The sequence below is a fragment of the Anthonomus grandis genome, chromosome 22 (assembly GCF_022605725.1).
Source record: "Anthonomus grandis grandis chromosome 22, icAntGran1.3, whole genome shotgun sequence".
NCBI lineage: Eukaryota > Metazoa > Arthropoda > Insecta > Coleoptera > Curculionidae > Anthonomus > Anthonomus grandis.
In genome coordinates, this window is record NC_065567.1 from 34153703 (window position 1) to 34168152 (window position 14450).

The 14450-nt window shown below is 31.5% G+C and overlaps 1 protein-coding gene across 7 annotated transcripts in view; it reads left to right on the forward strand.

The window, feature by feature from the left end:
- Positions 1-14450, forward strand: part of LOC126748432 (CUGBP Elav-like family member 2) — an 870157-nt gene that overhangs the window by 34000 nt on the left and 821707 nt on the right. For 4 of the 7 annotated variants that reach the window (XR_007664709.1, XM_050457685.1, XM_050457680.1 and 1 more), the window contains 2 exons: positions 608-804; positions 5298-5727. Coding sequence is in view for 6 of the 7 variants with exons in the window: in XM_050457685.1 (XP_050313642.1) it covers positions 5582-5727 (146 nt within the window). In the remaining variant the exon portion in view is untranslated. The remainder of the gene's footprint in view (positions 1-607; positions 805-5297; positions 5728-14450) is intronic. The other 3 variants (XM_050457679.1, XM_050457681.1, XM_050457683.1) reach the window with 3 other exon arrangements.

The following is a 14450-nucleotide window of genomic DNA, read 5'->3' on the forward strand; positions in this document are numbered from 1 at the left end:
GAACATATACAGATGAAAAGAACATGACTTTAAAAAAAAATAGTTTTTTTGCGGGCGTATCATTTTAGCACAAACCGCTTGCAAATATTCTACACTATCTGAAAAAAATTCCGAAATGCTTTAACAATTCGCGAACGCACCCTTTCATCAGAAAGTGTATTAAATAAAGCTTATAGATGTGTATTTTATATAAATATTTTCACATATCCAGAGGACTTCATAATGATGGGGTTAAATCGAACTTGTACTTTAAAAAATTGTCCATAAAATGAGATGCAATTGGTTAAAAGAGTGCGTTCGCGAATTATTTTTGCACACAATATATATTAATAAAAAGTAAATATATACATGACTCATAAATCACTTACTGGTTTTGTATTTAAATTAAATATTTTTTTCTTATTAACAATATACAAGGTATTTTTCTATGCCAGCGCGTCGTCTATTGACCGTCCCGTCTGTTTGGCCCCGCTTAACGAATGTACATGCACAAAAGTGACAAACTTTGTGCGTACATTCGGTCTTTTTTATCAGTCTATGTCAAGAGTATTGCTTAAGTCAAATAACGACAGAAACCGTTTTTAACTCCAGTCTTTGTGCTTTTCAGGCTTTTATTTAGACACCATCAAATCCTTAATGCGCAGTAGATTTATTGTAGACTCGTTTTATGTTATCTATTGTCAGGTGCGCATTGTTTATTGCTATGAACTTGCCAATGTCAGTTAAATCTATATTCAAGTGAATTGTGACTGATGGAGTTTGGTGATTGGAAGCTGTGTATAGAATATTAGGTTTAAATTCCAGGTTATTATCAATTTTTTTTACAAAATAAGAAATTGCACGAACTTTATTAAGAGATTTTATTTTTAACTAAACTGTCTAAATCTAAAAACATTACAGGTAAAACATAACATAAGTGAACTATGAAAAACACAAATAGGAAGCCAAGTAGTAGAAGATAACAACATATTTTTTATATGTAATATAAAATATATTAGATTTCTTGAATTCTCATTGTATCATTATGTATCAGCATGGTCTTTGTTGCTCCTAATATTCCCAGATAGTCTTGAGTGTTTTTGGTCCTTCAGTTTGGAGACTACACTGAATTTCAACCATTTTGCTTCTATTATATTGAAACTTATTTAGCTTTCAGTATTGGAGATAAGAGGGCTCTTATCTTTTGTTACTGGAAAGATGACAAAATCCACTTTTTCCGTGCTTATTATTGTGTTTTTTTTTTATCAAGCCAGTTCATCCAATTGCATATCCTTACATGATTTCAAGTATGTGATAGAGTGATTTTTCATCCAAAGTTTACTTTCAGTACTGAATTTACTGCTTACAACACTCCATTTCTAACATTCCTTGATGACCTGTCTTTAACATAAAAGGTCTTTGATTATGGCCCATGAGTCAGTCTTTCCAAGTTTGACTATCATCCGTCTTGTGGGAATGCAGCCTTATGCTAAAATAGCTTAAACTTCCGTAATTTGCTGGGGAAAAAGAGCCTTTGTACCATGTGAAATATTGCATGATTCCATTTGGACCTGTAGATTTCTGTTCTGTATGCATATGATTCTGTGCTCTCAATGCTAATATTCAAATACCAGATCTTCTTTCTATGGCAAATATCGTGGAATCTGGATCTTCAAATGCTGCACTTGCTATTCCTAAGCATAATCTTTGACTCTTAGTCTATTGCTTCAGTGATTCAGTTGCCCAGATACTTAGATTCTTTGACTTTCTCTACTGGTATATTCATCTATTACGAATTTGTTATAGTATGTTTCCTTGACCATTGTGATTATTATGAATTTAGTGTTTTTAAAATTCAGCTTCACTTATATAGTCTATGCAGTAGTATTTGCGGATTTCAATACTATCTGCTTTAATGAAGGTGTCATTTGCAAATCTCATATTGTCACGATCAGGTGTTCTCTATAAACAAGTGTTTTTATTAATAATTGCATAGATTTATTACTTAATTCATTACTTAATCTTAGCACCCAGTCAATAAAACTGCATACAGCTGCATGATCTCGATTCCCTTATGGCTTTTGCTCTATAGATTGATGAACTGTCATAAGACCCGTTTGATAAAAGTGACCATGATCACTTCTTTTTCATCCAAAGATTGTGGTGTGTGTTTCTTGATGATTATTTTTTCATGTATGACTTTATCTATGAGTAGTGTATTTTGGGTCTTAGCAAGAAAGCCACTCAGTGCCCTCCATTTCATACATACATCTCCATGCCAAACTAATTTTAAATTTTCCAGTTTACTTGATGAATAAAAGCATCTGGTTGCTGGTTTATTGCTTAAACGATTTAGGTAATAAGTGAAGTAATGGTCCATTTCGTAAATTTTTTAAATTTCACCGGTACTGTATTTATAAGCTCTAGTTGTTAAATCTGATTATTATCTTTATTATAAGTAAAAACTGTCATTTTAAGAAATAACGTCCTCAAAGCCTGTATCTCAGAAATGTATATCCATGCCAAGCTAGTTTCAGTTAGTTTTCTTAGTTTTCCTTACAATTCTTGTTGAATAAAAACGTTTGGTCATAGACGTTCTAGAATAATGGACTCGGAAGTTTAATGTGCTTCGCAATTTCTCAGTTTTTCCAACCTCTGTGATAAGGTTCTATATTCTTATTGCCAGTTAGTCGCTGTATTATTAAATTGGAAATTCTATCATTTCTAATAGAAATTCAACTTCTTTTTTTAAGAATTTCATCTTTGTACCAAGTTCTCTTGTTTTAAGTACTATGGTTACAAGCTCTTTATATTTTTCTCTTCAGGAAGCTTCTTTTGCCTTTAGTGTAGTACTTTATTCTATGTCCTTTTAGTTTTCACACTCTTCAGAATTCTTTCATTCTTATAACGTCAAAGTCTTGATATCTTCTTTTTAACAAGATTGTATTACTTTATTTGCATATTTGTAGCATTTTGTAAATTAGTCTAGTTCATTTACATTTAACCCCTGTGCAATTTTTGTACCGGTATTCATCTAATCTAGTTTCTCTCTATCTTTCTTATAACCCAGGGTGGGCCTTAGCTGACTCAATAATTTTCCTCCACTGGACGCTGTCCATCATTCAGCTTCTGCGATATTCAGAGTTCTAAGACCTGATGCTTTGTTGTCCCTCCACTTTAGTCGTGGTCTTTCTAATAGTCTTCTACTAGTTGGAGTCTGCTTCTATAATAATTTCACAACTCTTGCATTTTTCTGTTTTTTTGATATGGGAGATCCATCTCAGTCTTTCGGCTTTAATTATTTTTACAATGTCCTGTTGGTCATATGGTTCTTCTATTTCCCTGTTTTGCCTACCATGGTACTGTCGTCTAGTTTCAACCCGTATACACTCCATAGGATTTTTCTCTGCGGTTCTCGGTCTATTCTCGTTCTTTTTCGTCATGGTCCAAGTCTCACAGGCGTAAGTGATATTCAGTCTTACAATGGAGCAGTATATTCTTAGTTTAGTTGTTCATTACCACTTTGTATTACACTGATAAAGGGGTCATGTCATTGTCAGGCATTCAGATATTTAAATCCATGAGCTCTTTCAAAGTTTTATTGGTCCATAGTCACATTTTGTCCTACTTGGTTTTTCTCTCACTTATTTCTAGTCTTATATTTTCCACTGCAGATTTAATTTTTTTATATTATTCTTTAATGTTCACATTTGAGTTTGGCCAATATAAGAGGACTCTGATTTTTAAATAAAAGAGTCTGCGTTTTTGTCTCTTCTCTAAAGCTACATTAAAAAGGAGTGGGGAGATGGTGTCTCCGTGTCATAGACCTATAGAATATTTATAGTAAAAAAGGTTTAAAGCTTCCTTTCGATCGGTACTGCAATTACGGAGGCTTCCATGCCGATCTTTGTTAACTTGACAAGTTTAATTGCATATCATAGTATTCCACAGATCCACTTTTAGGACATAAAGAGATAAAGAGTAGATGTAGGACTTTATCGTATTCCCAGCAAATTCTCAATTAATTGCCGGACTGTAAAGATCTGATTTGCGGTTCACCGCATTTTTCTGAACCCACATTAATCGGCACTTAGATGATGCTCTATGTAGGAAGTTAGTCTTTTGGGTAGTACTCGGGACCAAACCTCATATCCAGTATTTATTAATGATATTCCTTGATAGTGGGAGCATTGCAATTTGTATCCAACCACTTGGTATTGTCTCTTTCTTCCAAACCTGGAGTATGAAGATGTGGAAACGTTTGAGAAAAGCTCCCCCTTTATAATTGAGACACTGTGTTGATATTGTGTCATTACCCGGTGCTATTTTATTTTTCATCCTGCTGATCGCCTTCGTTACGTCCTAAAGAGGTGACCTTATTTCTCTTTTAGTTCTGATGTATTTAGTAATTGCACAAAGTAACTTCTTTATGCCTCCATTATCTTGCTATTATTTGTTACCAATCTTCCATTATTTGTTGTAAGAAACATGTCAGTTCTCGGTCTGATTTGGTTCAGGTCTTCTAACATTTTTTGTTTGTGTGCTCCTTTCTTTACTTTAAATGTTTTTGTATATTGTATTCGTTTGGGTTTTGCAGCATCTCCAGTCGGGCCATGTTTCTTTCCTTGTCTTCACACTCCTTGTTAACCTCTTAATATTGGCCCATATTTTCTTAATATCCTCCTGTCTGGATGTTGACTCAAGGTATGCTGTTAGATTCCTCTGGCATTCTCGTTTATTAATGTCATCTTTGAAGGTTCCAGTATATTATTATGAGGGTCGGACTGTTTTGTTATTTTTTTGGCTATAGATATTTTTGCTCGTATATGTTCGTATAAGTATCTTATATACTTTAGATCTAATCAAAAATGCATCCACACCTCTGAGGCTTCTTACGTCGATTATATTGCTGCCGCATCTTGCATTAGTTAGCACGTTGCTTATTTAATCTATTTTGCATTTAAAATCTTTTGTAATTTTTTAGTTAGTTTTTCTGAGACCTCGACAAGTTTCCTTTGGTGTAATGCATTTAATGCTAAAAGAAATTAATCTGTGGTTTAATTAAGTGATTGTTTTGACTCGTTCAAACTACAAGTTTTGTTGCAGTGTGGTTTGGAGGCTTGATTATGCTCTAGTTAGAGCATAGAAAAAAACTCATATTATTTTCAATTATGATTATTAAAACAAGCATGAAATTTACAGTAAATCTAAACCAAAATTGTAAAAATTGCCTGGCCGCTTAATGCCGATATACTGTAGGCGTGCGTTTAACGAATTTCGAACCTCTTAATAAAGTTCCAAACAACTTCTATTTATAGCCTGGTATCTAAACCTGTAAAAGAGTTCCATAATATAGAAAACACACAAAAAAAAAGACAGAGCCGCAGCCTCGGTGCTGGTAAACACTACCATATTATCAGTACGTACTATGTACACAGCGAGAAAGATCAACATTGAAGATTCGTCATGCATCGCTGATAACAGGTGGCTTATCTTATCTGAACGCGCGAACTAATTTTTATCATCGTGTTAACGGTACAAGTGATAAAAATAAAAGATTGAAGACATTAATTTCTAGTTTCGTGAAAAGAGGATATCGAGCATGTTGCACTCGTTAGACGCGTTGGCTGGAAAGTTATCCCCAGGAGGGTCTAGTGTTCAGGGTAGTTCGCAGACTAGTTTATTGGATACAAACGCAAATAGGGTCCATCCCTACCTGAAACAAACTGGCGCAGGGAGTTCTACAAGGTAAGTCTTTTATGATTCTAGGACTGTATGTATGTATATATCCATTTTGGTTGTAATTGGAGGATATCTCCTTTAGAGAGAACCTTACGGTCTTTTGCGAATATGTGCCATTTTTTTATCAAACTTTCAGTGCAGTAAAGAGAAATGTGACACCTTCTTTTGTTTCTGAGTGATTTCATAAGAGTTAGAAGAAAATTAAGAACTACTATATTTAAATATATTTACGAGAAGTTCAGTGGCGTAGTCAACAAAAAAAATTTAGGTTCTTTTTTCTAGTGTAACGGTCATAACTTTGTCTTGTTTATTGGGAACCCTCTTTATTTTTTTATGGCATTTTTGGATAGTAGTATGAAAGAGAATAGTTTATTGTCAAGTAACGCCTCTTGCTTAATATAATTAAAATTTTAATAAAATTAAATGACAAATAGTTCAACATATTAAAAGAATTTTGTCGTTTTTTTACTAAAAACGCATTATACGTGGCTTCAATTATTTCACATTTCTTCAATTATCACATTTGTATCATTTAAATTTAGATACATAGATAAATATTTATTTAGCACTTGAGTACCCATTTTTTCGACGCGACGACGTTGCAAATTGCAACGCAACATTGCATTGTTAGGTTGTCTTAACCGTATAGAAACAACCCCGTTTTACACCATTTTTTGGTTGTCTCAACGTTACGCAGTGACTACTCGTTAACTTTTTAAACGCTTTTGCAACGTTTTTAGAGTTACTGATTTTTGGACGGCTGGTGACTAAACGCAACATAGTTTACTGTGAAAAGATGTTATTTTAGCCCTTAATAACACGAGCGCCCTAAATTTATAGCGGATTTCAAAAAAAAAAAAAGTAATTTTTTTTATTGGTCGTTGTCCCTGGTTAGGCTAAAGCAAGAGGAAAAACGGATGGCTATGCTATGCTAACCTAAAATTTAAATATTTTAATTATTGTCTGCAGTTTGTTGCGCCTATGCAACTGTATGTACAAGTATAAACTCGAATGTAATGTTAACATTACATTGTGAGTTCTCATTGCTGCTACTCCTATATAAATCCTAAAAAATAACTTTCTAAAATTTACCATTGTTTTCAAACTGGTTAGTCTCTTGTGTAAAGAAAGGCTATAAAGAAGGATATAGGAACCATGAAGGAAACCATTTACAAAACGTAAACCCAGTATTTTATACTTTAAATATGTAAAATTTACTACAAATCTTTTCTCTGCTATCTTCCACCACTTCGATTGATTCTACATAATCCATATCAACTTCAAGTAAGCTGGTTGTAGGCATTTTTGCTTCCATTGCAAGTTTTTTTATGCGTCTGTAAGTAGCAGTAAGTTGCCGAATATTGAAAGTCTTTATATCTCTTAATTTTTTAAAGCAAAACGAAAATAATAAATCCCAATAATTCCAAGCAAAAAAATGAATTATAAGAATAAAAATATAGATTAAGTAGGTTATGTTGAATTGAATTTTTTTTTTCTCTTATTCTCTCTACCTTTGTTTTTCATCTTCTTCCTAAAACTTTTAACATGTCAAAAGCTCCCTCTACAGCAAAAAATGCTGAACACAGACTCAGGCAATGTAATACCCATTCGCTAACGATGTGGTAACGTTGTTCTTACTGGGTTTTTGATTCGAAAAATTGTAAACGTCTGCACGTCGTTGTTTTTAGTGTAAATTACTTCTGCTACCATCTATAGTAAAAAAATACGTTGTAAAAATAGCAGAGTTTTATAATAGTTGCGATGCAGGTGCAGTACATCGAAGTTTGATCGAAATTAAACATCGTTGCAAAACCAACTAAATTTTGCACTGAAAACAACGTTGCAACTATTGAAAATAAGAGTAATCTCATTTTAGGTGACTGCAAATTGTTACTTGGGTAGCTTGCACTAATCGATGCAAAAAAAATTAATTCTAAAAGTTCAGTTTTGTTGTAAAATGATGACTATAATTTTAAATAAGCTGGCTGTAAATTATTCATAATCCAATAAATTAGGATACAGTTCAATCTCTCAATAGACTGATTTACATTAGCACACTTTGTATAGGGGCATATCTTTTACAATTAGCAGAATACGCATTACCCTATTTTGTTGTTTATGAATATCTTCCTTTGTGCAAGAAATTACCAATGAAGCAAACCAACAATACGAGAGAAGAACTCAATTTTTTGCCTTATTTTTTTACATATAGTTAATACGGCAACCAAATATTAGTTGTGGTTCCAATATAACACCAAAATTAATATCATCTTCATTTATATTAGGTTTAAAGCCTAAGGAGCAATATCTCTGACAAAGTAACACCAATAACAATACATTTAGTTTCTAAGTTATTTAACTTAGGATTTCTTGCAATTCATATATAATAAATTAAGTTTTTCATATAAAGTATTGGTTATCAATTCAAAAGTTATACCAGAAACCGATGTTTAAGTATTATTAGCAAACAGGTTTACAAATGAATCATTTAAACAACTATTAATATCATTGACATAAAGAATTAAAAATAAAGAAAAAAAATAGATAGCAGAGGCCCTAATACACATCTTTGGGATACATTTCACACGCTTTCTCTAGAACATGATATTTTATTCTTTACATTTAAACAATAATATCTTTGTCACAAGAAATCACTTATCCGGTTCAAGGCACTACACTGAAAAAAATGATACTTTGCTATTAATGCGCACGGCATTATTTCAAAGCCGGCGCGGACTTGATATATGCCAAATGAATGGCCGATTTGCGGCAAGGATGCACTTTCCTTGATATAATTCAGAAACTTCTTTTACTCTAAATACATATGAACTTAATATAAAATATAAATCATTTCTTTTAAGATCTTCTGGTTTGGTGACGAAAATATATGGTTTTTGTATAAATCTCTAAATACTTGTCTTAAAACCTAAATATTTTATGCGATAGAAGTCGTTTCTTCTTATAAGAATTTAAACATATTATCGAAAATAATTAGAATCTTGCAGTAAGTTCCCGATACTTTTAACAAAAGTATGAGAGTATTTCTTACAAACTTCAAGAGACTTGTTCCAAAGTTCAAGAATCTTATCTCAAAAGCCCCATTCTTTTCGCCCAGTAACTGTGAGTTTGATATAAAGCTTCTAATATTTTGAGTCAAAAGCACTAGAATCTTGTTTTAATTCTATGGCATTTTGGCAATAGTTGCCAAAATAAGAAATAGGTATACAGGGTGTCTAGAAAGTATCGAGACACGTCTATAACTTTTTTTAGGTTAATTTGTTTTTAAGTTATGGTCATTTTCGTAGTAGCTTTTGGCATTGCATCTATTGGTGTCATGCGTTTGACCTTATCAATGAAATTTAAGATTATTTCAAGGTCATATTCGATTTTTTAACTGGACATATTTTTTATTATTTTTTTAATTTAGCATAAAATTACAAGAATTTTAATGCTGAATTTTCACATGCCATACTTTTATTTAAGTATTTTTAAGATAGAGGGAGTTGAAAATTGCACTTTTAATGACTTTAAGATGCTCCAGAGCCAATTCTATTAAAGATAGAGAAAAACGAATTTCTCTTTCCTATCTTAACTTTCCAATATCTTTTAATATACATGTCAAATATGACACTTGTCAAAAATATCTGTCAAAGATTTTGACAGGTGTCATGCATCTCAAAAGATGGGTGCTAAAAAGTTAAGATAGCAAAGTGAACTCCGTTTTTTCTCTATTTTAATCTCTCTATTAATAGTATTGGCTCTAGAGCCTCTTCAAGTCATTAAAAGTGCAACTGCCTGTATCTTAAAAACAGTTGAATAAAAGTATGGCATATGGTACATCCAAATTCTTGTAATTTTATGCTAAATTCAAAAAAATAATAAAAAATATGGTGTTCCACTTAAAAAATCGAATATGGCCTTGAAATAACCTTAAATGTCATCAATAAGGTAAAACGCATGACACCATTAGATGCAACGCCAAAAGCTACTACGAAAATTACCTTAACCAAAAAAAAATTAACCTAAAAAAAGTTATAGACGCGTTTCGATATTCTTTCTGCGGACACCCTAATATAATATATTTTTAAGGGTGTCATTTTTTAAATAATTTTGATTAATACGGATCAATTATGCTCCAAAAACATGTTATATGTTTGGAACAATAATAATGTATATCTACTCTTAAGAAAATATTTAATTATTTATTATATTCTTAGGAGTAGATATAAATTTTTATTGCTCCAAAAATATTATGTACTTTAAAACATGATGTAATAATAGCTGGTAATAAAATTTTTTCAAGAAAGTAGTTTTATAATTTTATTCTACAAATAATATAAAAAAATAGGCCAGATTCCAGTTTTAATTTTTCTGTTAATTTGTAGAAATAAAATTATAAGTTTAAATTTTTGCAAACATTCGTTAACTATTATATACATTATTTTTGGGATAGGTAATATATTTTTGAAGCATAATAATTTATCCTTATTAAACGTTATTAATCAATAAAATAGCATCTTTAAAAATATATTATAGATACATACCTACATATTTTTTATAAGATATTTTATAAAAATCATACCTACCTATGTATAATACATACTTATAGTTGTTTTCTTTTTAAATGGTCCTACATAAAAAATAATACAATTTTTTTCTATAAATCATTATTTAATTATGTTTAAGCAAAGTTTTAACATAACAAATGTATGAAATATTATATTAAAAAAAATATATATAAACCGCTGTCTTTTTTAATAAGGGAGATCGCAATTACAACCAAGATGGGACAAAATATACAGGCTCTTTCAACTCCATAGGGCACCATTGACTTGTTCATAACTATGCACTTAACAAAGAATAATAAATTCGCCATGTTTAAATTTGTTCTTGAGTTGTCCTAATATAACAAATTTTTTATACTGAACTCAAAAAATTAATAAAATCGCACAAGTTGCAACAGCCTGTATATTTTTGTGTAATTTTAGTACCATATTACCAGTCTATAGACAAATAATTAAAAATAGCGTCCATATATGATTTGAAATGGCGGCCGCTTTTTTTTAAATGCTTGTTAATCAAATATGTATGACAATTTGTGGTTTTAATGTCTCAATTCAACTACTAAAATACTTATATTTCTCCACGTAATCCTCTAATCAATCAGCTTCATACATTTTTAGTACAGAGAGCGGTGTACATTAAACATCTACCGTTATATCATCTAACGTGGGTCAAAGGTTTCCTAAAGGAAATACGTTTTTTGTCTCGTTTAAATCACTCTCTACTATATAATATATAATAATTATATGATAATCTACTTTCTTTAATCCGAGCGGCATAGTCCGGATTTTTTTGATATTTAGTTTAATATGACTGATAATCATCTTATGAACCATAAGCCAATCTATCCTGATGATCTTTTTAAAAATTAAGGATCTTTTACAATAATTTATTAAAGGTAATAATCCACTTGTAAAAAAACCTTACCGGACTAATATTTAGGCTTTCGCGTCTTATTTGCAGCTGTACAGATCCGGGCTCATTTATTTATTTAATTCATACACATGTCAAAATTGGTAATTGCATGCAAAGAAAACAATAAACATTAGTATAATAAATAAAAAAATATATTTTATAGTAAAGATTTTTTTCAATTGTAAATAAATATATAGTAGTATAAATATCGGAGAAAAACACAGACATATCTATGTTTTTCCTTTGTTGGGTATACATACAGGTTAAGCTAAAATTCGTAACTCTACGACCCTGAATATACCCTCGAGCACAGCTTGAGGCAAAGCTAGTTTATGTGAAAGATATAAAATCACGTGTGAGAAAGATCAAGAATACATAACTTTAGGTGTGTGATGGAAACTGTCATACGTCGATTTTTTTCATCTCTGTCTGACAAGTTCGCTAAAAAAGATATAAAATAAATAGCAGCCTGTGATTAAACGAGAGATTTCTCGATTTGCTTATTATGTAAATCCGGAGCCTATTTGTAGATTTTTACCTATCAATTATTTTACGAGGGTGATTCCAGAAGTAGCCAACAAAGAAAATACAAAAACACTTCTTTATCTAATATCTAGAGCTAAATCTGGCGGATAGGGTGCATGAGATAGCAATTTCAACTTTAATTCGTTAATTTTGGCTATTACAATAATGGATTTGTGAGCTGGTGTATTGTCTTAATAAATGCGGCCGTTTTTGCTTGATTTCTTTGTTCAAACATTGCAATAAGTTGATATAATACTTGCCGTTGATACTTATACCTTTTTCAACATAGTCAATGAAAATCATCCCACGCACATCCTAAAAAACTCTCAAGTCTTAATTGTTCTTTTATCTCAGTTGTAAAATGAACCGGTTTCATTCATGGTTATGAAATAACGCAAAAATTCTGATTTGTTGCTGCGACACTTCGGTAAACACTCAATTGAAACATATCCGCTGTTTTTGCTGAGTATCAGCAAACGCTGCACCCATCTTGGACACTTGGCATTCTCAAGTCTCAATTGATAGCTAATATGCGATGTTGAAATATCTATTATATCTGCTTGCTACTTTTACTATTGTAAACGAAGGAGCAGACTCACACAGAGTAGAATTACGTTCAGGTTTTTTATTGGTTGAGCTAAGGCATTTGAAATATTCACTGAAAACGCTTACAACTGATGGCTTTCAAACAAATACTAAGCAACGTAGCGTCTTCAAACTTGATATGCTTTATAGATTCTGTACTTTCTAATACAGCGATATTTTTTAAGCAACTACCGCTAGGTTAGGCCGGGTATTCTGGGTATTTTTATTGCATTTTTATAAATTTGAATCTTTGTTTTAAACAAACAAAAACCCGTGGCGTCTATTTAAAGTTTCATTTTATTTCAAGGGAAAAATCAATAATAATAAAGAATATGTATAAATGTCCCATTCGCTTAGGAAACTTAATAAAATATATCCATAATTAACAGCATGGCGTCATTTACACGTGACTCAACAATGTTCCCTCGATAATGTCAAAGCGTGAGCATTAATAAGGAAAACTTTTCTATAAAAGAAACTTGTCAGACGAAGAAGAATAATGTGTTTTAAAGAAAACTTTCTTAAATTACGCCAGGCATTGTCGGTCCTTGTCTTAAAAGCAAGGATTTTATGAAAATTATTGTAAAACTAAACCAGATTTTGACAAAACGTTATAAAATGTGGGATCTATTTTTTTTAAACAGAATTTAAAATTGGTTATTTGGAGAAACTGACCGCCTTGCTCACCCGATCTAAACCTATCGGATTTTTCGCAGTGTTATTTCTTACTTTCATAAAAATTCTCCAAAACATAGAATAAAAAATATTTTGGAAGCAAAACAAAATTTGGTAACACGATGAAATATTTTAAATAAAAAACTGCAAGTTGTCTCACTTAAAAGAACAAAAATAAAGGTTGAATGTACTGAAGGAATTTGAGCAATATGTCAGTTACCTTTAACGTTAATAATACCTTACGTATACACCTAATCTAATTATTAAACATCAATATTGAGGGTTATACGTAAGTTAGTGGTAGAGAATATATTTGAAATTCCAGAAATGGATCCTGGTTAAATAATAGGTGCATCTCACGAAATATCGTTATCAGCTCTCTGGCTATGACATTAACACATTACCATAATGTAACAGGTTTAGAATTGCTCGAGCGGTAAGCTTTTGTTTATGAGTATGTTGATAGTTGATACATCATTTTCGTCGGATCTATAAATAAATGTTCGGCAAACATTGAATAGTAAATAACTCAATTTTAATATCTTAAACTAATGGTGTTCTTTGACAACCTAAAGCGAAAATTAAACAAAAAACGATTTTTTTGGAGTAGATGAAATCTTATTGCGGTCCTGTCTTTATCGGAAAATAATCACAAGTTACACCGGTGTAGCTGCGCGCTTACAATGACTTCAAAGACGCACGTTTCTTTAGACAGGACCGTAGCTAAAGCTACATCTACAAATAATTATTGTTTCAACTTGAAAATTAAAAATATTTTTTAAGAAGTTTGTTTTTAGTGCTAATAAAAATGTTGATCCTGAAAAACTTAATTTCTAAACTCTTAAGGTATTTAATAATTCCCTGTCCCAAAAGTTTTCAATTTTAACGTAACCTTATATCCATCCACCCATATACGTCCATTTGGATGAGTTATACCGGGTAGCATTTAAACAAAATGTACCATTTTATAGTCAATAGGGCGATTTTCGCTGCTCTGATTGGGTGCGACCAAACGTTGGTACATTTTGCCAAACTTTAATAAAACGGCATGAAACATTATGCTGTAGACCGAATAATAATGTCTTAAATTTCTAAAACAATTTTTTGCCTAGAAAAGAGTTGTTTTTCAAGTTAAAAACAACACTAGGTAACTTCTTAATTTATATTATTTTTTAATATCTGTTACCACATTTTTAAATCATTTTTTTACATAGAAAATAAAAAAAACTTTTCAAATTTTCAGGTGATTTTTAAAACAAACAAAAATACCCCTGGCTACTTTAATTGCTTGCAAACATTTTTAATGACCTGCACCGTGTGATTTGGCATTGGGTACATTGTTCCTAACATTAGAGGCCAAATTTCGCTTTCTTTTACAAGTCTTTGTATTCCGCGTCTCAGAAGATGGAGGTCGTCCAGATGGTAGCCTTTTACTCCCCTTGGTCACACCAGCCTTTCTTCTGGCT